Below are 25,663 nucleotides of genomic sequence, written 5' to 3'. Positions count from 1 at the left end.
GAGATAAAGTAGAAGCTTTCCAAAGAAAGGTTTAATACCATACAAAGTCAAATAAGTAAACATAACTGGACCAAAAATCCTTTTCAAAAACTGCATTAAAATTATAGTACAATCATCTAGATTCTTGTAGGAATTTTAATTTCATAACTATGAATAAATTATAAAATATACATCAACACGACATACTACAAAATTAACAGTAATTTACATGTACGGTGTTACAAGTCTCAACAAATATAACAAGATTGAAATAATATCTAATATTGTTTCTGACCATAATGATAAAAAACTAGAAGTCAACAAAAGAAGGAATTCTGGAATATTTACATATACATAGAAATTAAGTAACATGCTTCTGAACAATCAATGGGTCAAAGAAAAAGCTAAAAGGGAAATTTTAAAACGTCATGAGACAAACAAAAATGGACACAAAACCAACCAAAACTTACGGGATGCAGCAAAAGCAGGTCTAAGAAGGACATACGTAACAATAAACATCTATGTCAAAAAGAAAGATATCAAGTAAACAACCTCAAGGAACTAGAAAAAGAAGAATAAATGAAGCTAAAACTTAGTAAAAAGTAAGAAAACAATGAAGATCAGGGCAGATACAAATGAAATAGAAACTGGAAAAACAATAGAAAAGATCAACAGAATCAAGGATTGAGATTTTGAAAAGATGAACAAAATTGACAAATCTTTAGCTAGACTAATAATAAAAGAAGACAGACAAAATGAGAAGCGAAAGGGAAGACATTACAATCGATACCAGAGAAATACAAGTCATGAGAGACTGTTATTAACAATTTCATGTCAACAAATTGGACAACCAAATGGAAAAAATCCTAGACACACAGAGCTACCAAGATTGAATCATGAAGAAACAGAAAATCTGAACAGATCAATAACAGGGAGATTAAAGCAGGAATACAAAGTTTTTCACCAAAGAAAAGCCCAACACCTGATTGATGGCTTCACTGCTGAATTCCACCAAACACTTAAAGAAGAATTAATACTAATCTCTGTACTCTTCTAAAAACTCCAAACTCATTTTATGATGGCAGCATTACACTGATACCAAAGCCAGACAAGGGAACTACAGGAAAAGAAAATTACAGGCTAATATCCCTGATAAACACAGATATAAAAATCCTTTACCAAATACTGGCAAACTGAAACCAAGAGCACAATAAAAAGATCATTCACTATAATCAAGCGGAATTCATTCCAGGGATGCAAGGATGGTTCAACATACACAAATGTGTAAATGTGATACAACAAATTAACAGAATTAAGAACAAAAACCACACGATTATACCAACAGATGCAGAAAAAGCATCTGACAAAATTCAACATCCTTTCATAATAAAAACTCTCAATAAGTAGAAAAGGAATCCCAACACAATAAAGGCCATATATGAAAAACCCACAGCTAACATCATACTCAATGGCAAAAAGTTTAAAGCTTTTTCTCTAAGATCAGGAACAAGATAAGGATGTCTACTCTCACCATGTCTATTCAATACAGTAGTAGAAATCCTAGCCAGAGCAATTAGTCTATAGAGAAATAAAAGGCATCCACACTAGAAAAAAGGCAAGTTAAGTTGTCCCTCTATGCTCATGATATAATCTTAAATCTAGAAAAACCTAGACTCCACCAAAAAACTTTGAACTTAAAAATGAATTCAATAAAGTTGCAGGATACAAAATCAACATATAAAAAATCAGTAGCATTTCTATACACTAACTACCCCCCCAAAAAAAACCTCATTTAAAATAGCTACCAAAAAAAATTAAGATACTTAGGAATAAATTTAATCAAAACGTGAAAGATCTCTATACTAATGTCCAAGTTGCAGGTACCAGAATGAAATCATGCCCCAAGGAGAGGGGAGGGGAGGGGAGAGGAAAAGGGAAGGAAAAAACGAAGGAGAAAGGGAAGGGAGAAGGGAAGGGAGGAAAAGAAAGAGGACAGGAAAGAAGAAATGAAAGGAGACTAACAACCCAAATGTGGAGGAGAACCAGCAAGGACATCAAGATACAATTCACAAAAAGACCAAATATGAAAAAACCTCCATCTAATTCAAAACAAGTTATCTATTTATAAAACCACAAAACCTCAGTACACACACACCTCTACAATTTGACTCAGCAATTACAATTCCAGAAATTCACTCTATAAATATACTTGCATATATAAGTAACCTTGAAATAATACATGGTTTCCATTTTTGTTAAACCTTAACAAGTTACAAAATTAAGGTTTTGTGTGCTTCTTGTAATTAACTACATAGCTTATTACTGAGTATTCACAGTTCACTATGGGCAAGGCACTATAGTAAATGCTGAGTATGCAATAATGAACAAAACAGTCCCAATTTTCACCAGTCTACAATAAAGGAAAAGATAATTACTATGGTTTGAACGTTCCCTCCAAAATTCGTGTTGAAATTTAATCCGCAAAGTAATAGTATTGAGAGGTGGGGCCTTTGGAGGTGACTGGATCATGAAGGCCCTACTCTCATGAATAGACTAATCCATTCACGGAGCAGTGGATTAATGGGTTATCATGGAAGGGGACCTGGTGGCTTTGTAGGAAGAGAAAAACCTGAGATAGCACATTAGCATGCTCAGCCCCCTCACCATATATTCCCTGCATCACCTCGGGACTCTTCAGAGAGTCCCCACTAGCAAGAAGGCTCTCACCAGATGTGTCCCCTTAAACCTGGACTTCCTAGACTCCATAACCATAAGAAATAAATTCTGTTTTTTACAAATTACCCAGTTTCTGGTATTACGTTAGAAACAACAGAAAATAGGCTAAGGCAATAATAAACATCTAAATAAGTTTTATATACACACAAACATTATATCAGCACGTCTAACAACACAGGAATTCATATTTTTACAGAAAATTATCTCTAAATTTTGCAAATGTATTAATATATAAAGAAACATATTTGCCTTATGAGATCCACTATCTCCTCTATCAGTTTAGGCCCTCTTTTCTAGCTTTTTTTTTTTTCTTATTTGTATAAAGCTTTATCTTACCTAAGTTGAGTAAATTCATATGGTATTTGCAAATAAATACATAAACAGACAGATAGACCAACAATAGGGACCTGGCTTCTTGTGTTCTTCGCGGACTTCTTAGAATAAGAAATCTGAATACCCAAAATATTTAGAATAGCTATTTAGAAAAATTTTAGAGCTGGGCACGGTGGCTCACGCTTGTAATCCCAGCACTTTGAGGCCAAGGTGGGTGGATCACCTGAAGGTCAGGAGTTCAAGACGAGCCTGGCCAACATGGTGAAACCCCGTCGCTACTAAAAACACAAAAATCAGCCAGGCATGGTGGCGGGCACCTGTAATCCCAGCTACTCAGGAGGCTGAGGCAGGAGAATGGCTTGAACCCAAAAGGCAGAGGTTGCAGTGAGCCGAGATTGCGCCATTGCATTCCAGCCTGGGTGACAGGGTGTGACTCTGTCTTTAAAAAAAAATTTAGAATTTTTAGAAGAGCTAAAAATCTAAGAGTAGTGGGGGCTAGAAGGGTAAATACTCCAGCAGCCGTTATTTAAAGCCTGAGCACACTTTACTCATTCTTCACAACTTCACCATCACTATACCCCTCCTGCCTTCAGTTGGCTTTGTTAGCCAACTCTCAACATGCCTATCTGGACATCCACCCTGTCCCCTGCCACCTGAACTGAAATTCCCACTTAAAAATACAGTTGCAGCAGAAAGTTCACATGCAGAACAGGTGTGATTAAACACAAGACTGTAGGTCCCATTCACTGTACAAAATTTTAATAAACACATTCACAATCGTATCGGGAAAGGCATGTTATGAGCCATTCATTACATAAGGACAACTTTACCGAGCGCAGGCAATATTAAATTACCCTTTTCCATAATATAATGCTAATGATTTCTATGAATAAGTTACTTCCCAAACTTAAAATCCAAATTCCTTAATAACACCACTTACATGTCTAAGAAGTAATTCGAGAATCCAGTTTAGAAGTTCTAGTGAAGAATTTTTTCTTTGTTCTTTTATTAATTTATTTAAAAAATGTACAATATCTATTAGCAGTTTCTCATCTTCAGTGCAAGCAGGAAGCACTTGTAAAAACCTATAATGAAAAGACAATAATCATGGTTTCTAGCGCTTTAAAATACACAATACCACTGTTCATCACAGATATGGGGCCTTAACAGGTGCCTTGTGAGGACGCTATTTTATGAGACACTGTTCTAAATGCTTTGAAAAATGCAAAGCTGAAACAAACTGGGTATCTGCCTTCAAGAACATGAGTTTATAGTGGAAAAAACATGTGGACAAGTAACTAAAATAACTAGAAGTGACAAATATCATAAGAGAAAAATAACAAATTCAGGAAAAGTACCAAAAAAATACCAAGGGGAAAAACACTAACTCTAACTGTCCAATAAAACTTGCTTTTTCATACTGAGAATGCCATGTTTCACTGATAAGGATTAGTACTTCAAACCTAATTCTGACCAACTTGAAAAAATAAGGTAATAAAGTGAGGGGGGAAAAAAGTCCTGCAAGGATGCTACCAGTTTGTAAGAGGCATGGAAAACACAGAAGGTAGACTTAGGATGTAAGTTTGGAGTAAAAGGATATGAGCCAATTTTCCTAGATTTCTTTAAAAAGAAAAAAAACTGGTTTAAGAGAGCTAAAAGATTAGTAGACAATAAAACTTTTATTTAAAAGGGAAAAGTAGTTTGGAAAATCATTTTTTAAAAAAGCAATCAGGAAGAGATATGAGATTCAATTTTATCTGTAATGTTTTATTTTTTATAAATCTAAAGCAATTGCATCAAAATGTTAATAAGAGTGACAATAATACGAATCTTAATATTCAGCATTTATTGAGCACCAACCTTGTGCCAGCCTATGCTCTAAGAGCAGGGTTTTTGTCAAACTTCATAACAACAGTGTGAAGTAAGTACCTCTATTTCAAAGACAAGAAGACTCAAGCAACAATATGGTTAAGTCGTTTTTCCCCAGTCATACGGCTAGCAAGTTTTAAAACATGAATACTAAACTAAGCAGTCCAACACCAGGGATATATAATGCTATATTTCTTAGTAATGTGGTGTTTGTCTCATTATTATTTTTCCTTACTTAAAATTCCCACATCCCCAAAATGACATTCAGCTCCGTAGGATGGCATGTATCGGATTATGAAAATTGAGATTAGAAAAATACTCTGAAAGGATGGAATGAAATGAAAAATAGCATGTAAAATAGTATGAACAAGTTTTAGTTTTGCTTTCACTGAGTTTAATGATAAATAGGAACATCACCTTTTTGACTAATTATCTAAGATGAACCAACAACTTAAATGGTGCTTGGTACATTCTTTAGTGAAACATAATACAGCAGAAACACATGAATATTTATAAATTAGGCAGTAGTGTCTGTGTTGCCATGATCAAGCACAGACCTAAAAACCAAATATGAGATGAATATTATATATATAAAAAAAACATATACACAGTCTATGCTCTCCACTTAACACTAGTCCTGAGGAAACTAACAATAAAAATGTGATGCTCACATATAGTTATTGCTACTGCGCAATCTGAAACACTCTAAAGGCTTCCTTGACCCACAGTTTGAGAGTCTTTCCTGTAATGCGGTATTGCATACTATTTCTATGGTTTTAATTCACAAGAGAAAGAAAACTTAGTGCAATGAATACAATCAGCTTTTATGTTAAAATTTCTTTTGACAAATAGGGACATATTAAATTTATTTAAAGTGAAGGATTTATGCATTCTTCAACTGGCAAAACTGTTTAAATGCCGGAGTGTGCTGATAAATATGTAACTGTCTAACAGAAGTAGAGTGCTGACTTATTGTGTTTGTCAATTTCCATGGTGTAAATAACCCACTCCAGACAATTTGGAGCCACCCATGTAACATGAAGTTGTGAAGAGATGCACACTGGCATTCCACTGTAGTTATTTCCATAAAATACATACCCCTGTAGTGTACATGTATGCATAACCTAAGAACAAAGATAACAGTAAAATGTTGCCACGTAATTAGAAAGTGATGTTTGCATATTCATTACCTTTATTTTTCATATAACTTATTTAATTGTAAGTTTATATGATTGTTAAGAATGGCTGTGTTTAACAATCAACTTACAAAAATCCTGAAAATTCAACCATCAGCTCTCTCACAAGGCTGTATTAGTGGGCACCAGCACACCACTGGAAAGCCTAATCAGATAAACTAATCTTTAAAGCTAAACTAATAAAGGAATTCATATTTTGGGAACTCATTTAACCTAGCAGCTTAAAAACTGCACATTTTATGTTAAATAATAAAGTTATACATTTTATACTAAAGTCACATGAAGAATAAAATGAAAACCTGCTTGCAGCAGTTGCTTATCAGTCTTGTTGCAAATGCAACCATCTGCTACAAGTTAAGCATGTTAAACTGACAAGCTAGAGCCTTCCCAATTAACTGCTATAAAGGACCTCCACATGGCAATCAACTTCATGAAATTGAGAGTAAAAAGAAAAATGATATAATTTACTTAAGAACAAAACAAAAGCAAAACAAAACAAAACAGCCTGTGGCAGGTGTACCACACCTATTAATCAATTCACTGATGTCTCAACTCATTTATAATATGGATAGAAATAAACATTCAATTTGTTTCATCCATGTCTTACCCTAATTATTTACTTTTGTGAGGTAAAATTTTCTAACGATAATAAATTGTTATAAGTTTATTAATAATCCCTTCAACAATGCAATACCTAAATTAAAAATTTCTCTTTGGCTATTCTTACAGATGATACAAATCCTGGAGTTTTTCTTTCTATGATAGCAGCAGTAAGGGCATAGACTCTTATCTTCAAAGGTTAGGAGATGAACACAAATGCAATACAATCCAGGTCTTTGAAACTGGCAGCCTTGACCTTACACTGACCTGTTCAGTGCTGTGTGCCAAGCCAAGGACTTCAAGGTAACCCCACAGGGACCAGGGCCACCCTTTAAAGACAATCTGTCATTCAGAAGATAAAAACTCATCCTAGTTACAGCAGCCCTAACTTCCCTGTGGGCTGCAGCCTGAACAATGGAATGGAGGCAGTCCTGCAGCCCACTAGCCACGTGTGTTATCTTCAGAGTGAGGACATCCTCTGTGGATAACTTCAATGCATCTAAAAATCTAGACAAAAAGAAAAAAAAGAAGGAGGAACATAAAGCTATTTAAATGAAATCTCACATTTATTTCTATTATAAACTCTCCCAAAAGTTGTTTTATCTTTTAACAAAAGATTGACTTACAGCCAAAAGAAAAACTGATACATATCTGCCAATATTAGGATTTTACATTGGCACCCCAAATGTTTATAATGACTTTTCTTCCCATAAAAATTTTTATTCACGTAAGACAGACATATTAGAATATTAAGATACTCAAAAGTAATCAACATCACACTAATGATAACGCTCATGCATATACTTACTGAGATTTTATTCTAATCCAGAACCCCTTTCCTAGTGATTCATATCTATGAACAAATCAGATATTAACCTCTATAACAGTACAGAGTAAAATGCTTTTTCATTTAAAATTTTCTTGTATAATAGATGAAAAGTAATAAACACATGTAATCTTTAAAAGAAAGTGAAAATTATAACTGCTAAAAAGCAGAATCAGATGATATCAAGGGAAAAAGCTACCAGACTTAAGGAAAAAGTAAAACCTAACTAATTAATTACAATTAATTAATTGCAAATGCTTTTTCAACAAAGTAAGAGCTTACTCTTGCGTTTTACTTTCAGAGTTCATTTGCTTCAACAGATTATCACTCCCATGATACCATGACAGGTTCCAAGCTATTCTCAGCATATCTGACACCGGCTTCAAGTCCAAACAATCAGCAGATAAGGGCAAAACTATGGAGTAAGGACTCACAGCATGGTGTCTGATTACATGAACAGGTAGATGATACCTAAAGAAAATGTGTACAAATAATTACAAACTTTCAAATTCTTAAATACTACTCAAAAACAGAGTCACAAATGAGGGCTAGTTCAATGCCTCCCAACCCACAATAATGCAAAGGTTTCTCTTAGTCCCTATTTTAAACAGTTATCATAATTTATATAGTATTTCAATTATTCTTTTCATCTCCTCTAAACTCCCCAGAATACTTAAATCCTTTCTTGAGGACTTACCACATTCTATGCTATATTAGAGTTGTTGCGGAGATAACTAACATTCGTTGAAGTCAGGGCCCAATAATATAGTGAACCAAACATAAAAGGTGTTCAGCTAAAACACTGATATTTACTTTATGCCAAACACTGCTTATTTTGTATCATTCATTCATAGTTAGATGGTATGGCACTATGATACCTATTTTACAAATGATCAAAATGAGGCTTAAAGCTGATACGTGAATTGCCTATGATCACAGAGGTCACTAAGTGACTGAATTCCAACTTATTATTTTCACTTGATAACATGGTTTCATCATCAATAAATTCAACAAGAACCAAGAAATATGTTTAGAAATAAAAACAGATTCAACAGCAATATCTCTTAAACCAAAGTTAATTTTGTTCTATCATAAAGACACATGCATGTATATTTTGTCTCAAGTTTTTCCTTTAACATGGTGAAATAATCTAACATGCATGTAAATTTGCATCCTAGAAGGAACAAAAAGAAATATTAAAAAATCCTAAAATGTATATGGAACAAAACATGATCCTAAACAGCCAAAACAATCCTGAGCAAAAAGAACAAAGATGGAGGCATCACACTGCCTAACTTTGAATTATGCTACAAAGCTATAGTAACCAAAGCAGCATGATACTAGCATAAAAACAGACATACAGACCAACAAAACAGAATAAAGAATGCAGAAATAAATCCACACATTTTGTCAACTTTCAACAAAAGCACCAAGAACATACTTTGGGGAAAGAACAGTCTCTTCAATGAATGGTACTCAGAAAACTGGATATCCAAGTGCAGAAAAATGAAACTAGATCTCTGTCTCTCACCACATATAAAAATCAAATCAAAATGAATTAAAGACATATATGTAAGACCTGAAACTATGAAACTACTAGAAGAAAACATCAGAGAAATGCTTCAGGACATTGGCCTGGGCAAAGATTTATTAAGTAAGACCTCAAAAACACAGACAAGCAAAGCAAAAATAAATAAATGGGATCATATCAAGCTAAAAAGATTCTGTGTAGCAAAGGAAACAGTCAACAAAGTGAAGAGGCCACCTACAGAATGACAGAAAACACCTGTAAGCTATTCAACTGGTGAGAGATTAACCACCAAAATATATAAGGAACTCAAACAACTTAACAGCAAAATAATAATAATAATCCAATTAAAAGCTGGGCAAAAGATCTGAATAGAAACTTCTTAAAAGAAGACATATAAATGACCAACAGGTATATGAAAAAATTCTCATATAATCAGAGGAATGCAAATCAATCAATCATCAGAGAAATGCAAATCAAAACCACAATGAGATATCTCACCCCAGTTAAAGAGGCTTTTATCAAAAAGACAAAAAAACAACAGATGCTGGCAAGAATATGTAGGAAGGAGAATGCTCATACACCATTAGTGGGAATGTAAATTAGTACAGCTATTATTGGAAACATTATGGAGTTCCTGAAAAAACTACAAACAGAACCTACATATGATCCAGCAATCCCACTGCTGGGTATATATCCAAAAGAAAGGAAATCAGTATGTCAAAGAGATATTTGCACTCCCATGTTTATTGCAGCACTATTCACAATAACCAAGATATGGCATCTACCTAAGTGTTCATCAATAGATGAATGGATTTAAAAATGTGGTATAAATACACAAGGGCGTATCATTCAGACATAAAAAAGAATGAAATCCTGTCACTTGCAACAGCATGGATGGAACTGGAAGTCATTATGTTAACTGAAATAATCCAGGCACACAAAAACAAACATCACATGTTCTCCTTTATATGTGGGAGCTAAAAAAAAAAAATTTTTTTTTTAAATGAGCTCATGGAGCTAAAGAGTAGAATGATGATTACCACAGGCTGTAAAGGATGGTGGGAAAGGGGGGAATTAAGAAGGGATGGCTAATGGGTACATAAAAATTTAGATAGAAGGAATAAGATCTAGTGTTCCACAGCACCATAGAGTAACAATAGTCAACAGCAATTTGTTGTATATTTCAAAATAACTAGAAGAGCAGATCTAAAATGTTCCTAACACAGAGAATCAATAAATATTAGAGGTGATGGACATCCTAATTACTCTGATTTGATCATTATACACTGTATGTTTATATCAAAATATCACACGTACTCCATAAATATGTACTATTATATACCCATAAAAATAAAATAAACTCTCCCTAATAAATAAGCAAGCAAGCAAAGTGCTGTGGGATACAGCTAAAGGAACTCCTAAGGGAATGGGGAACACAGTTCCTTCAAAGAAGCAACAATAAAACTGACAGTAATGTTCCTACAAAAAATGGACTCCAACTGCCAACCTAGAATTCTATACCTAGTGATAACATTTTTTAAAACAGAATTTTTAGATTAAAAAAAAACTGACAGAAATCATTGCTAATGTAAGTGTACTACATTAAATAATAAAAATCTCTTCAAAAAAAAATTCTCAGATGGAGGCAGGAAAACCAAAAAAGCAATAAAAAGTAACAGAAACGACCAAGGTATACAAACCTAAATGAGTATTTACTGCATAAAATAATTATAATAACATCTTATAGAATTTAAATACCTGACAATAAAAGAAAAAAAAAAGAAGAGCAATTAAATGGAGTTAATGTGTTCTAAGGTCCTTCCATTGTCTGGGATGTGGTAAAAATACTAATTCACAGTCAAGAAAGTAAATTATAATCTCTATATTATAAAATAATCCTCTGTATAAAATATATAGAAATAACATACATAGAAGAATACTTAGCTGGGCACAGTGACTCATGCCTGTAATCCCAACACTTTTGGGAGGCTGAGGTGGGAGAACCTTGTTTGAAGCTAGGAGTTCAAGACTAGCCTGGGCAACAGAGCAAGATCCCAATTGCTACAAATAAATAAATAAATAGAATACTTAATGTATGTATAACTACAAGTTAACAGCTGAAAAACATGGATTAATTTTAAAAATTAATCAAGATAAGCCAGAGAGGAAAAAGAAGGAAAAAAAAAAATGACACTGGACAAATAGAAAACAGCAAGCTAATAATCTGTATCCAAAAATATAAGTAATTCTAGTAAATGTAAAATTCATTAAAATATTCCATTAAAACTGTAAATACTGTAAGATTGGACCAAAAAAACTCAACTATATACTTCTTACAAAAAAAACCAGTACATTTAAGGACACAAAACAGTTAAAACTACAAGGATGGAAAAACACATATCATGCTAACCACTAACCAAATAAAAGCTGGTGAAGCTACAGTAATAACGGATCAAGTGAATTCTATATGCTGAAGCACTGCTAGAGATAAAGAAATAATTTCATAATGATAGAGACAACCCACCAGCATGTTTACAAACTAAATTACATGGCCTCAAAACACGCTGTCAGCCAGAACTGACAATGTCATAGTGGAGATTTTAACATGCCCCTCTGCTACCTGAAAGAACTTCACACACATACAGTAAAGTAGACACAGGGAAGATCTGACCACTATCAATAAACCTGATATATTTTGATACTTACAGAACAGTATATCCAACAACTACTACATATACATTATTATTTTCAACTACACATGGAACATTTTAAAAAGCTGACCATATGCTGGGCCATGAAGTAAAATTCAACAAACTCTAAAGAATTAGAATCATAGAAAATATTTTCTAATGTCAATATTAAGCTAAATATTAGTAATAAAATAACTAGAACACCTAATAAACTAAATCTTCACTAGTTACCCCCAATAACTCTAAACAACCCTTGGATCAAAGAAAAAAAAATCACAAAACACTTAGAAAATATTTTGAACTAAATAATAAAATATGGCATATCAAATTCGTGGAATATACCAAAAGCCATACTTAGAAACATTGATAGCTTTAAATGAAAGGGCGGCTCATCAATGGCCAATCTTCCAGTAAGTTAGAAAATGAACAGTAAATTAAGTCTGAAGAACATCGAAGGAAGAAAATAATAAAAAGCAAAGAATAATACATCAGGACCACTTTGAGATACCACTATACATCCATCAGATGGGCAACACTTTTTTAAATGACAACATTACTGTGAGTAAAGGAAAAATAAAACCCTTTCTCCTCTTTATGGACAAACGTGATCTTGAGCTAACTCTCTCCCTTTACCCAGTAAAAATCAGATAGATATGGAATGTCAAGAATTTACTAAGCTGCTTTGCTTATGATGAAAATGACTCCCCACATCTGGACTGAGACATCTAGGAATAAACTACAAACGCATGATGGGACGGCACAGCTCTGAGCAATCTTGAGTGCTGTGGCTCTTACAAGCAACCTGGAAACTATGCCTACAGCACGCTCACTAGAGAATGTATTTTCTATTTGGGACATGAGGCTTCTAAGCCAAGACAGCTCCCAGCACCCACAAATGTGATCTCATTCTAAGCACGACTACTGCAGTCATGTAAGTTTTATTATTTAGCCAAATCTACACACAATTAAGACTGGTAATGCAAATACCAAAGCTGGTGAGGATGTGGGGCACCTAGTACTTTTCCACTGCTGGTGGGAATGTAAATCAGCACAACCGCTTTGTAATACTGTTTGATAGCATCTACTAAAGCTAAACATAAATATCCTATATTCCAACAATGACACATGTTCAAGAATGTTCTTAGCAGTCATTTATTCATAATAGTCCAAACAGAAAACAAATCAAACGTCTACAAATAGAATGGTAAATAAAAGTGTTGTATATTCTTAGACAGAATACCACATAGCAGTGAAAATGAACCAACTATTGCTTCATGCAACAATATGGACAAATCTCTCCAAGTTGAGCAAAAAGCCAACATAATAATGCACTCTATTTATAAAGTTCAAAACCAGCAAAAATAATGTATGGCAATAGAAATTAAAATAGGATTACATTTTGGGGTGGTAGAAGGTAATGAGAGAGCACAAAAAGGGGTTCTGGTCTGTTAGTAATATTCTATGTCAGATTTCTGTGTGACATAAATAAGTACGTTTACTTGGAAAAATTCAAGGGCTGTACCCTTATGACTTGTATGCTTTATGTATGACATATGTCAATAAAAACAATTTACTTTTTTAAAAAGTCTAAGGAGACATGAAAACCAAGCACAATGTAGGACCTTAACTTGTTATTGCATTATGAAAAAATATATACAAAAGATACTTGGAGATAACTGGAGAAACCACATCATGTTACAGAATTATTTGTAATCTTGTTAGATGTGATCATATTGTAGCAGTTATATAGAATAATGTCCTTAACCTAAGGATGTGCATGCTGGAATATATAGGAAGGGAGTGAATTTATGTCTGAAACTTATTTCCAATTGGAGGGTGAGGGAGAACTAAATATAAATAAAAATACATATTAGGAGAGAGAAAGCAAAGAGACTCATATGTAAATAATTGATGACTCTAGGCTGAACGACATACAGGTATGCACTGTATAGTTCTTTCAACTTTCCTGTAAATTTGAACGATACCAAAATAAAAAATTGGTGGTGGGGAGATATACTTACTGAAATCTTCAAAGCACCATCATGAAGGAACCATGAAAGCCCAAGTTATGGGATTTAAATGCTAAATGAAAATTGTGAGAAATTGTAGATTTTGATTTCCCTTTCTGTAACATTTCATCCTTCAAGAAAATCAGAGAAATAAATCCTTTACCTTCTAAAAACTGAAACAGGCAAACTGAAGACTGACGGCAAAGAAGGTTTATTGGAAGGATTAACAGACCTGTTTCGTAAAAGAAAAACAAAAACAAAGAAGCAACTGAGTAGACCAAGTTTTGTCTAACAAATACAACTTACCTCACTTCACTGACTGCAAATGAAAGCAAGCGCTGCAATTGAGTCTATCATTTAGTATAGTAACAACATGTTTGCTACTTCCTAGATGTGCTTATGAAGAGTAAATCATGTTTTAAAAAAAAATTCCACATAACAAATGATTCAGTGCATTGGTGGTAATGGCAGGTGGACTTTGTGTGTCTCCGCCCACGGATCCTGCTCAAGATCAGTGCTAATCATATACTATTGTCCTAAACATCTTCCGAGTTTTTTAAAAAATAATGAAGTATTAAGAAAAAAACACATAGTTGAAGGTACGTACTAAAAATGTATTAAAGACAAAAATTACTGCAGTAATTTTAAATTTCATACTTAGTAATGTTTAAAAATAAAATTTGAGATAGACTTTCTGAACCAATAGGCTTTTGAATACTGTTTATTCAAATCAAAATTCATACCACATATGGGTGTAGCATGGACAGCATAAGCTTCATAAACCAGAAATTTCCACGCATTGCTGTAAGATTGCATCAGATACCTGAGACAAACAGTTAAGAGTAAAAAACTTATAAATTATTTTATCTCACCACATATCCATTCTTGATACTTCATCAAATAATAGAAGACAAAATAGTGCTCCAACTTCAGTCACGACAGTACAATCTTCATGAAATATTAAGGAAACTAAATAAAAAGAAGCACAACTTTATGAAATATTTGTATGTCTAGAAAGAACAAACTTCGAATTTAAAATATCTTAATTTGAAGAGAAAAGAAATGCAACATTAACCCAGATAAGGTGACACTAAAACACAGGCTTTCATCTCAAACCTGTGGATGTACAAGAATCACCTGGAGGGCTTGTAAAAACAGTTTCTGATTGGATAGGTTTAGGGTGGAGCCTGTGAATATGAATTTCTAATACGTTCTCAGAGGACGCAGACGCTACCAGTCCAGGAGTGACACTTGTAGATACACTCACTAGACACTGTCTAGTTTTAGGTAGAGAAATGAACTGATACAGCCTCTAGAAGGTTATGCCGAGTCATGTAATTTTAGCTAAAGTTTCCTCACTGAGAGATCTTAATTTACAACTTTTGCCCTTTACTACAAACATGTGATCATAGAACTTGGATTTGACTTTAATATGTTATCCTTGGGCTGTGTCATTGTTTTGGTTCCTGTTAATTATGACAAGATGATGGAAAAGGGAAGGGCTCTGAACGGATAGACTTAACACTAGCTCTACTACTTACTACTTAGCTAAGTGCCCTGGTCCGATTCTTTATCATTAAGTATAAGTTCCCACTTCTATAATGATCCCAATGCTACAATTTCTCAATGCTTGAAACCTATGAAATTCTAAACAAAGAAGGATGATGTTATCTCACAGGAATAACAACATAATACACAGTTAGCAAATTCAGGGAAGCAGCAATAAGAAATAAGTTTTGAGAGAAGATATTTTTCCTAACTGCTAGAAAAGAAAATCATCCTTATGTAATTGACATGATTAAAAATAGGAAAAAAAAAAGTAAAGAAACAGAGAACATGTAAAAATTAACTTATAATAAAATAGACATTTCACATCAGTGATAAAGAGAATGAACCATAATATTTCCAAATAAATAAGAAATTACAGCAATGCCTTTGCCTGATTTAAAATTTAATTTTTTTAAACAACACTTGAAACACAGGAAAAGTGTTTTCAATCTGAAACTAGAGAAAGTCCTACTTGAAGAGCATGATGAAAAATTGCCCAACTGCCATAACAGAAAAGCTCTATGTATTTCCATAAAATATTTAAGTTTAAGGTTAAAAATATAATAATAAATACATTTAAAGGATAGAAAAGTTGAAAGAAAATGTTAATCACGTAAAATCAAGCATAAGGATTGTGTCTATCTTATAATTAAAACACCCTACAAGTCACTAAAAAGAAATTAAATACAACACAAAAACAGGTAATCCATAGATTATGAAATTTGAATATAAAATATATAAAAGATAACTTCACTAAAACTAAGAAAATAAAACAATTATATATTTTTACCTGTAAGATTAAAAACTTTTAATGAGACATATTCAGTGTTAGCAAAGTTGTAATGAAAATAAGCATTTTTAAACACCTTTGGTGAGAGTGATTTGGAAAGGAACTTAACCATTATCTTATAAAATCTCTTTGACGTAGGAATTGCAACACAGAATGCACAAAGATGACCACACAACATGATTACTGTCATGGTGAAAAATCTAAAACAAATACCCAGGAACACAGCAAACTGAAATTCTGAAACACCAATGCAGTTGTTCTTAGGGTTTTTTAAAGAATGTATACTCACATAAAATAACATGGAAGGATATTCAAGTTACATTTCCAGTTGAAAAAAGGAAGCAACACAATACTGTAATATATATAATGAAAACTACATGTGTGTGTAGAAAAAATCATTCGGAATAATACATTCCTAATCATAACTAGAACAGTCTTCTTTGGGGAAATTGAGAAAGAGAAGAAAATGTAAACTTTTAGAATTTGTATAGTTCTATATTGCCTGAATTTTTACAGTGAGTATGTATAGGTCTGTGATTATTTAAAACAAAAACAAACAAAGGTAAGGAAGTTTAGATTCTCTCTCAGTAGCAAAGTAAATAACCCAATAACCATTTTTTGGTTATAACCTTGGCCAAGTTGCTAAATCTCTCTAGACCTCACACTGAGATGGTATAGTAAATGATTTCTAAGTTAATTTCTAACCCTGAAACACAGTATAGAATTCTGTCATAACATAAAGTTTATAATCAAAGCAGTGTTATCTGAGAAGTTATTTATTCTACTCCTTTGATCCACTATCCATGCTACAGAAATAATCTTCCTAAAACACACACTCCCCTGTTTAACAACCTTAAACGGCTCCTCACTGCTGTTTAATAAGACCTCCCAGGCCCTGCACGAACTGCCCTCCCTGTCTCATTCCATCATTTCCCCTTCACTCCACATTCCCCAAATCCAGCCAGCTCCATCTCAAACACATCAGTCTCTCATACAAATAACCATGGCTCCCTCTATCTAGAAGTCAGTCTTGCCTACTTGAACTCCTACTCATTTCTGAAATTCCATCTTAGATGCCACATTCCCTAGAAACAATCTCTGATACTTATCACCAACCAATCTGACCAGCACGTCCTCTGGCACCAGGAATCCCCAACTATAAGTATTATTGTGGTGTACTGTATATTTACTTGTCAATGTCTCCAACTCTACTGTAAGCTCCAAGAGGGTCATTTACCATGCTCAGCAATATAACCCAAGGGCCTAGCACTGCACCTAGCACAAAGCATGTACTTAATAAACGTTTGCTGAGAAATGGGTTTTCTTGGTTAAGCAGCTAGTTAAAAATCCATTTTTCGGCCAGGCATGGTGGCTCATGCCTGTAACTCCAGCACCTTGGGAGGCAAAGGTAGGTGGATCACATGAGGTCAAGACTTTGAGACCAGCCTGGCCAACATGGAGAAACCTAGCCTCTACTAAAAATTCAAAAATTACCCAGGTATGGTGGCAAGCACCTGTAATCCCAGCTACTCGGGAGGCTGAGGCAGGAGAAATGCTTAAACCCGGGAGGCAGAGGTTGCAGTGAGCCAAGATCGTGCCACTACACTCCAGCCTGGGCAACAAGAGTGAAACTCTGTCTCAATAAATAAATAAATAAGTAAAATTTTTCCTGAAACTAAATCCATTAATGGGGGATACTATATTCATTCTCAGACTCATTGAAAGTAATTTCCACAAACAGCAATGAAATAGAAAAACTGAAATACTGAAAAGGGTATAGATTATATTGCCTTGGAACATGCTTTTGAATCCAGTAGGTGTTCATAATAAGCTCCATGCTTGAATAATTTAAATGAAAATTATAAATGAAAAGGTAAACTAGGAACTACATTCAAATGAATGAAGTTAATAAGAAGACAATTATTAACAGGATTAAAGAAAACTAAAAATCTATAACTGCTGCTCTTTCAGATGATCAGTCTATACAACAATCCTATAAAAACGTTATAGTCTACTCAAAATGTTATGAGCCTAAACACACTGAATCCGTTTAGAGCTTTACCTGGTTTTACTGCTGCTACTTCAATAAACTGCATCTTACTTGGCAAGCAGAAGCCAACAGGAGGAAAAAATGCTAAAATAAAAGGACTATATTGCAATAACATATTTTGAACATAAATCTCGCTTATCTCCTATATGCCTGATAACAGACAAGATGAAGCACATTCAGATGCTCGGCCTACATGACTCCTGTAGAATATTAAAAAGCAGTGGCCTAAATCTCTAAGAAAGAAAATAGTACAAAATGTTACCAAAGTCTCCATTGAGAAAAAAAAACAAAGAAGACAGGCAGGACAAAACAACACGAAATGTGTTCATCTAACACCTTACTAAATTAGAATCAAATTAAAATGGGTTTTTAAAACCACACTTTGTAGAATGTAATAAATTTAGGCTCAGAGTCATTTAGGATGGTCTAGTTTCTGCCCACACAGGTTGAGTCAATACCCTTAACACCTGTCAAATGAAATAATCAGACAAAATGTACCAAGATCCAAAGGTACAAGCAAAACAAGAAAGACGAAAGAGATATTGGAAAAAAGATAGTAATAACAGCAACTGCAACTTTCTCTGTTTATAGGTAATAGTTTACTGTCTGAGCACCAGATGATATCTACATCAAGGTACAAAGAACAATGAGAGGTTTCACCCTTTCTCAGCTCTAGGCTCCACTCAGTAACAAGATTATAAAGCAATTTCCACAGAAATATTAAACATTTTCCACTGTGATTAGTTTTTAGTAGTGTGTTCAGTAATAAATGCTGATGTTCTAAGAGTAAAATAAAAAGTAAATGTCACTTACAATTAAAGAAGAAACACTTAAAACTTAAGAACAATCTAATTATTAGCAGATTTTCTTTTATTTACCTCTGAATAACAGGCTCAAAAGAGAAGGCTGTTGTGAGAGGGAAACACGCATGACTGGATCGCCACATAAAACCTTCCTCAAGAGTGTGAGGCATGGTTGTACCAAACATTCTACAACCTGGGCCAGGAGGAAAAACACAGCTATTTTATTTTCACCAATTATCAGGTGAGATCAAACATACCATAATATTACCTTACTCTAAATTTTATGCTTTTTCATCAAATTACCTGAAACTGAAACGTAAAGAAATACTAGGAATTACTTTCCACTGAAAGTAAGTTTTGTATATACTTCTGCTTGCCCATCTTATGCAAATTTTAAAATTAGTTTTCCTTTATAGAGACTCCACTTTTAGAATTTAAAAAAATGAATGAGATAGGAGGTGTTACTTAGGATTTAAAATCCAAGTACTCATCCAAACTCTGCTCGGTTCAATTTCAGATCTGATTAATAAAAACAGCCTGTAAAACAATGTCTAGATGCACATTAGCCTTACCTTGCCATCTTGACTCACACATTCATTTAAATACTCAATTATTTTGTCAATTAAGCATAACTTTTTCACCACAGCATGCATTTTAATATCTGTAGATAAAAAAAAAGTTACTAAAAGTTAAAGAACTTTTTTTGTAGTTTAAAAAACATATTTTGAAATACTCAGAACTGATATCCACACAACCTTCAAACTATTAAAAACACTTAGACCTGGGGTTAACATTGGAGTACAAAACTTTTAACTTTTTACTTTATATACACTTGTCCAATTTGAAAACGTTTAAGTAAAAAGCATATCTTACTTCTGTAACATAAAAAACAAAACTATAAAAAAAGAATTATGGAACTGGTTCAGACTCTGAAAACTACGAGAATTTTAAGTGCATAAATGAATGCTTATATTTATACATGGCAAATCTTCTTCTTTATATTATTTCATTGACTCTTCCAAATTTATCACCTTCAAATGTTTATAATTCTCCACAAGCTCATGTGAAAAATATGACTTACAACATGAACATTTTTCTATCAATAAAAAATCTCTAACTTCAAACTATTAATAGCAAGTATAAAAGGAACAAGATTATAATACACTACATATTTCTGGAGAACATGAGCTTCTTTTTAATAAGCATATATTCACATATCATGTTTGTAATAAAAAAGTTTTTGTATACACACGAAAAAATTTTATGTATAGATATGCACATCCACACACACAAATGTTTCCAGAACCCAAAACTATAATTGCTTATATATTCATTACAATTATTAAACAACTTGCAGACAAATTTTCTCCTATATTCTCATTAGGAAAAACACACACACACACACACACACACGGATATTGAAGGGGTAGCTATCACTGTAATGATCTTTAGCTGTTACTTGCCCCCCAATATAGTGCATACCAAAATTATAAGGCATACTTTTGAAATGTTAACAATATTGAAGGAATTCTCTTTAATGAGTCTTTCTTTTTTTTTTTTTTTTTTAACCAGGGCTTTCCTCATTTTCTAGTCTTATTTTCTGTAGTCTGTGTTATTGTTGTTAAAACTACAAATACGTGGAATATGTTTTTTCAAATTACTCTCTCATCCCAGTTTCCACTAATGTCAAGACAAGAAGTGCTAACCATAAGCATCTTTTTATGTAAACTCAAAGTTTTCATTTCTCATAAATATTAAAGTACATACATCACATATGGGGAAAAATTCAAAACTAACCCAAAGAAGAAAAACCTATGGAATAACAACACTACAAACAAAGCTAACAGTGTATTACACTAGTCGTTTTTAAAAATAAACGTTTATACACTGTGGAATACTATGTAGTCATAAAAAAGGATGAGTTCGTGTCCTTTGCAGGCACATGGATAAAGCTGGAAACCATCATTCTCAGCAAACTATCACAAAGACAGAAAACCAAACACCACATGTTCTCACTCATAGGTGGGAATTGAACAATGAAATCACTTGGACACAGGGCGGGGAACATCACACTCCCGGGCCTGTCTCAGGGATGGGGGCTGGGGGAGGGATAGCATTAGGAGAAAAACCTAATGTAAATGATGAGTTGATGAGTGCAGCAAACCAACATGGCACATGTATACCAATGTATCAAACCTGCACATTGTGCACATGTACCCTAGAACTTAAAGTATAATTAAAAAAATTAAAAAAAAACGTTTAAAGAAAAGGCATAGCTACAGTGTATTATTTTTATTTTACCTACCACAAAAGTATTATTTAATTGAATTCCCTAAGCAAGATGGTACAAATCAAAAATACGATGCATGCACTCAGTAAACTGAGGAAGGAACATGCACTTCACTATTGGAAATATACTAATATTTTAGAAAGAAGATAATTCTATCGAATGGCATTTTACAGGTCAAATAATAAGGGGTTAGCAAACTTTTTCTGTAAAGAACCAGGTAGTAAGCATGTTGTTAGGTTTTGTTAGACAGACACATATGGTCTCTTGCACATTCTTTGGTTTTGGTTTGGTTTTGTTAACAACTCTAAAGATGCAAAAACCATTCTTGAGGGCTGTCAAAAAAAAAAAAGGCCACAGGCTGGGTCTGGCCCATAAACCATAGTTGCCAACTCCTGCCAGTACCACACAGCAATCTAAAATTATATTATCAGCAGTACAGCAATCATTTTCCTTAGGATGCATTACCTTGCATAATCACAGCTAACTGTTCGGCAGCTGACTTTCTCAAAACAAGATCAACATCATCTGAGGTGAAGATTTCATACACCTTTTCAACAGTCTCCGACTACAAACCAAAAAAAAAAAAAAAAAACCCAAAATTACATTTTTCTGCTTCCAATTCTCCAATAAGATTTTACAGTTTGTGCCCTATGAACAAAAGCTCAAAAAATCAACTTATTTAAATAACCAATGTATTTACATGTAAATTCACACAATGCTGGGTTGAGTAATTAGTTCTGTATTCAGATCTTCGAGGAATTGCCACACTGCTTTTCACAATGGTTGAACTAATTTACACTCTCATCAACAGTGTGTAAGTATTCCCTTTTCTCCATAACCTCACCAGTATCTGCTATTTTTTTACTTTTAATAATAGCCATTCTGGCCGGGCGCGATGACTCATGTCTACAATCCCAGCACTCTGGGAAGCTGAGGTGGGCAGATCATCTGAGGTCAGGAGTTCGAGACAAGCTTGGCTAACATGGTGAAACCCCATCTCCACTAAAAATACAAAAGGCCAACACGGTGAAACTCCGTCTCTACTAAAAATATAAAAATTAGCTGGGCATGGTGGTACACACCTGTAATCCCAGCTACTCGCGAGGCTGAGACAGGAGAATCGTTTGAACCTAGGAGGCGGAGGTGGCAGTGATCCAAGATCGCACCACTGCACTCCAGCCTGGGCAACAAGAGCGAAACTCCGTCTCACAAAAAAAAAAAAAAAAAAAAAAAATAGCCATTCTGACTGGTGTGAGATGGTCCGTCACAGCAGCTTTGACTTGCATTTCTCTAATGATCAGTGATATTGAGCTCTTTTCCATCTGCCTTTTGGCCACAGGTATGTCTTCTTCTGAAAAATGTCTGTTCTGTCCTTTATCCACTTTTTAATGGAATTGTTTGCTTTTTTCTTGTAAATTTGTTTAAGTTCCTTATGGATGTTGGATACCCAAAGAAATACAAATCATTCTACCATAAAGACGCATGCATGTGTATGTTCACTGCAGCACTATTCACAATAGCAAACACACAGAATTAACCTACATGCCCATCAATGGCAGATTGGATAAAGAAAATGTGGTACATATAAACCATAGAGTACTATGCAACCTTAAAAAAGAAGGAGATCATGTCTTTTGAGAGAACATGGATGAAGCCGGAGGCCACTATCCTTAGCAAAAAAACACAAGAACATAAAACCAAATACTGCATGTTCTCATTTATATGCGGGAACTAAATAATGAAAACACAAGGACACAAAGAGGGGAACAACGGAGACTGGGGCCTACCTGAGGATGGCGGGTAGGAGGTGGGAGAGGATCTGAAAAATAACTATTGGGTACTAGGCTTAGTACCAGGGTGATGAAATAATCTGTACAACAAACCCCATGGCACGAGTTTACCTATATAACAAAACTGCACATGTACCCCGAACCTGAAATAAAAGTTTAAAATAAATACATAAATAAATAAAATTTGCAACAATGATGCAGTAGGTCAGGAAGGAACTTAAGATGTAAAATAAAGAGTTATCATGTTAAACAAGGTTTTTTTTTTTTCTTTTTTTTTTTGGAGACAGGGTCTCACTCTGGTCACCCAGGCTGGAGTGAAGTGGTGCAATCTGAGCTAACTGCAGCCTCGACTTCCTGGGCTCAAGTGATTCTCCTACCTCAGCCTCCCAAGTTGCTGGGACTACAGGCATGGACCACCAAACCCAGCTAATTTTTTTGTATTTTTAGTAGAGACAGGGTTTCACCATATCACCTAGGCTGGGCTCAAGTGGTCCACCCATCTCAGCCTACCATGGTGCTGGGATTACAGGCATGAGCCACTGTGCCCGGCCCCTCTCTTCTTAACATACATTTTTGCTAGGAAGTTATTCATAACCCCATAATCCATTAGCAACCTTATAAAGGTAACAGAAAACATCCATGTTCCCTAACATCTTTATAGGTAGTACCAGGCTAACCTGAGAAAAGCGACCCAGACCTGTGACTCAAGATTTCTCTGTTGCTCCCAGAAGCCACCAGCTGGTATTCCCATGGACCTCTCCATTCTTTCTCTTAGAAGACCCCAGAGCGAAGAGCACTCTGGGATTTGCTGTCCAGCACCCCTTCAAAGCTACCCCAGACAAGTCCCTTACTGTCACTTCATGCTAGAACAGAGTCTGAGGTGGCAAAACCAGCATCAGGAAAAAGGGACAAGAAAGTAACAAAGATGAAGCTCCTTTTCCCCACTCACTGCTGTCTTCCAGTCCTAACATGGATTCACAGGAGACGCGTTAGAAAGGCCCCGCCCCGCCTTTCTCCACACATCAGGACACAGGAGTGACTACCAATGGCTTGGTACTCAGAGAAGTCCCAATCAGACCTGGTATGTGGCCAGTGGAAGACTCTCCAATCCTCCCGCCAGCACTGTCATACAGCCCTGAACATTCAGTTTAGAGGAACATAATGTGTTTCTCCATTAAAAAGCAAACAAACAAACAAACCTACTGTATTACAAGTGGCTCTACCATACTACCACAGGCCTTGGCGAGTTAGTCTAAAATAAAACAGACAGATTGCAAACTTGAAGTGAAATGAGAAAGTACAAAACACAGGAATGAATCCATGAAAACAGTGGACTAGTGGACAGCTTTCTTTATAGAATTCTGCATCAGTCCAGCATGCTATAGGTACAGTCCTAGCTAAAGACAGGGAAATGTAGTTACAGCCTCTGCCCATCGTTCCCCTTCCCACCTGAGCTCCACCTCCTGTCAGATCAGTGGCGGCATTCGATTCTCATAGGAGTGCAAACCGTATTGTGAACTAGGTGTGTGAGGGATCTCGGTTGTCTGCTCCTTACGAGAATCTAACTAACGTCTGATGATCTGTCACTGTCTCCCATCACCCCCACATGGGACTGTCTAGTTGCAGGAAAATAAGTTCAGAGCTCCCACTGATTCTACATTATGGTGAGCTATACAATTATTTCATTGCATATTACAATGTAACAATAATAGAAATAAAGTACACAATAAATATAATGCATTTGAATCATCCCAAAACAACACTCCTGCCCCGATCCATGGAAAGATTGTCCTGTGAAACTGGTCCCTACTGCCAAAAAGGTTGGGACCACTGCAATGAATCAACATATCCAGAAGCCAGATACAGCCAGAACACAATTTCCAATCAGCCCTGAATCCCCACACTTCTCTCCCTCCCCAGGACATACACAAACTGAAGAATGTCACATAAAATACAAGATATAAAAATGTATCAAATTACCACCCAGTAATAAACTCAAAATTTATAGTCACCTTAATAACCAGCTCTCTTCTGTCATCCAGTTTGAGTTCAATAGGTTTCTTCACAATGAATAAATTCGTAACTCTGGAGAGAACTCTGGCGTCTATCAGAGGACGCTTTGTGTCAGCCCCTTCTTCACTGGTAAGATGCAACGCTAAAAGCTTTAACGCTTGTGAGCGGACCCTAAGAACACAAAGTACTGAAGTCGAACTTTCGTGATACACAAATGTCTATCGTAAAAGGGCTTATAATTACAAGTAATTACATATCAACAAAGTACAATAAGTAGTCACAATTATACTGCCATTACTAGTAATAATTTACTTCTAAAAAATCTTGCATATATAACTATAATGATTTATTCAAGTTATAAAATAAACATCAGAAACAAAAAATAATAACTACAAATGAGACAGACTCACTTATTGAGTAAACTTCAATAAGTACATCTGGGAATTAAATCTATAACTCCTGTCTTCAAATCTAGTGATCTATTCTCAACCATAAAAAGTATCACAGACTGCCGACCAGAGTCCAAACGTTAAGATGAACCCTCAGGAGAGTAATGACGCTCATAACGGAAGTGTGATAACACTACAATGTATCAAAATCTTCTTACATC

General features: G+C 34.7%; 1 protein-coding gene across 15 annotated transcripts in view; it reads right to left on the bottom strand.

Moving 5' to 3' along the window:
- RTTN (rotatin) overlaps nt 1–25,663 on the bottom strand; it is a 193,793-nt gene that overhangs the window by 109,011 nt on the left and 59,119 nt on the right. For 13 of the 15 annotated variants that reach the window (XR_012427194.1, XR_012427193.1, XR_012427192.1 and 10 more), the window contains 9 exons: nt 25,053–25,224; nt 21,716–21,815; nt 19,533–19,621; nt 19,036–19,153; nt 14,642–14,738; nt 13,933–14,001; nt 7,822–8,010; nt 6,981–7,220; nt 3,989–4,133 (listed from right to left, as the gene is read on the bottom strand). Coding sequence is in view for 10 of the 15 variants with exons in the window: in XM_074022620.1 (XP_073878721.1) it covers nt 3,989–4,133; nt 6,981–7,220; nt 7,822–8,010; nt 13,933–14,001; nt 14,642–14,738; nt 19,036–19,153; nt 19,533–19,621; nt 21,716–21,815; nt 25,053–25,224 (1,219 nt within the window). In the remaining 5 variants the exon portion in view is untranslated. Of the gene's footprint in view, nt 1–3,988; nt 4,134–6,980; nt 7,221–7,521; nt 7,562–7,821; nt 8,011–13,781; nt 13,882–13,932; nt 14,002–14,641; nt 14,739–19,035; nt 19,154–19,532; nt 19,622–21,715; nt 21,816–25,052; nt 25,225–25,663 lie in introns of those variants that run through there. The other 2 variants (XM_074022622.1, XM_074022623.1) reach the window with 2 other exon arrangements.

Source organism: Macaca fascicularis, chromosome 18, assembly GCF_037993035.2.
Source record: "Macaca fascicularis isolate 582-1 chromosome 18, T2T-MFA8v1.1".
Classification (NCBI taxonomy): Eukaryota; Metazoa; Chordata; class Mammalia; order Primates; family Cercopithecidae; genus Macaca; species Macaca fascicularis.
This window is presented reverse-complemented; position numbering and strand designations above follow the sequence as displayed.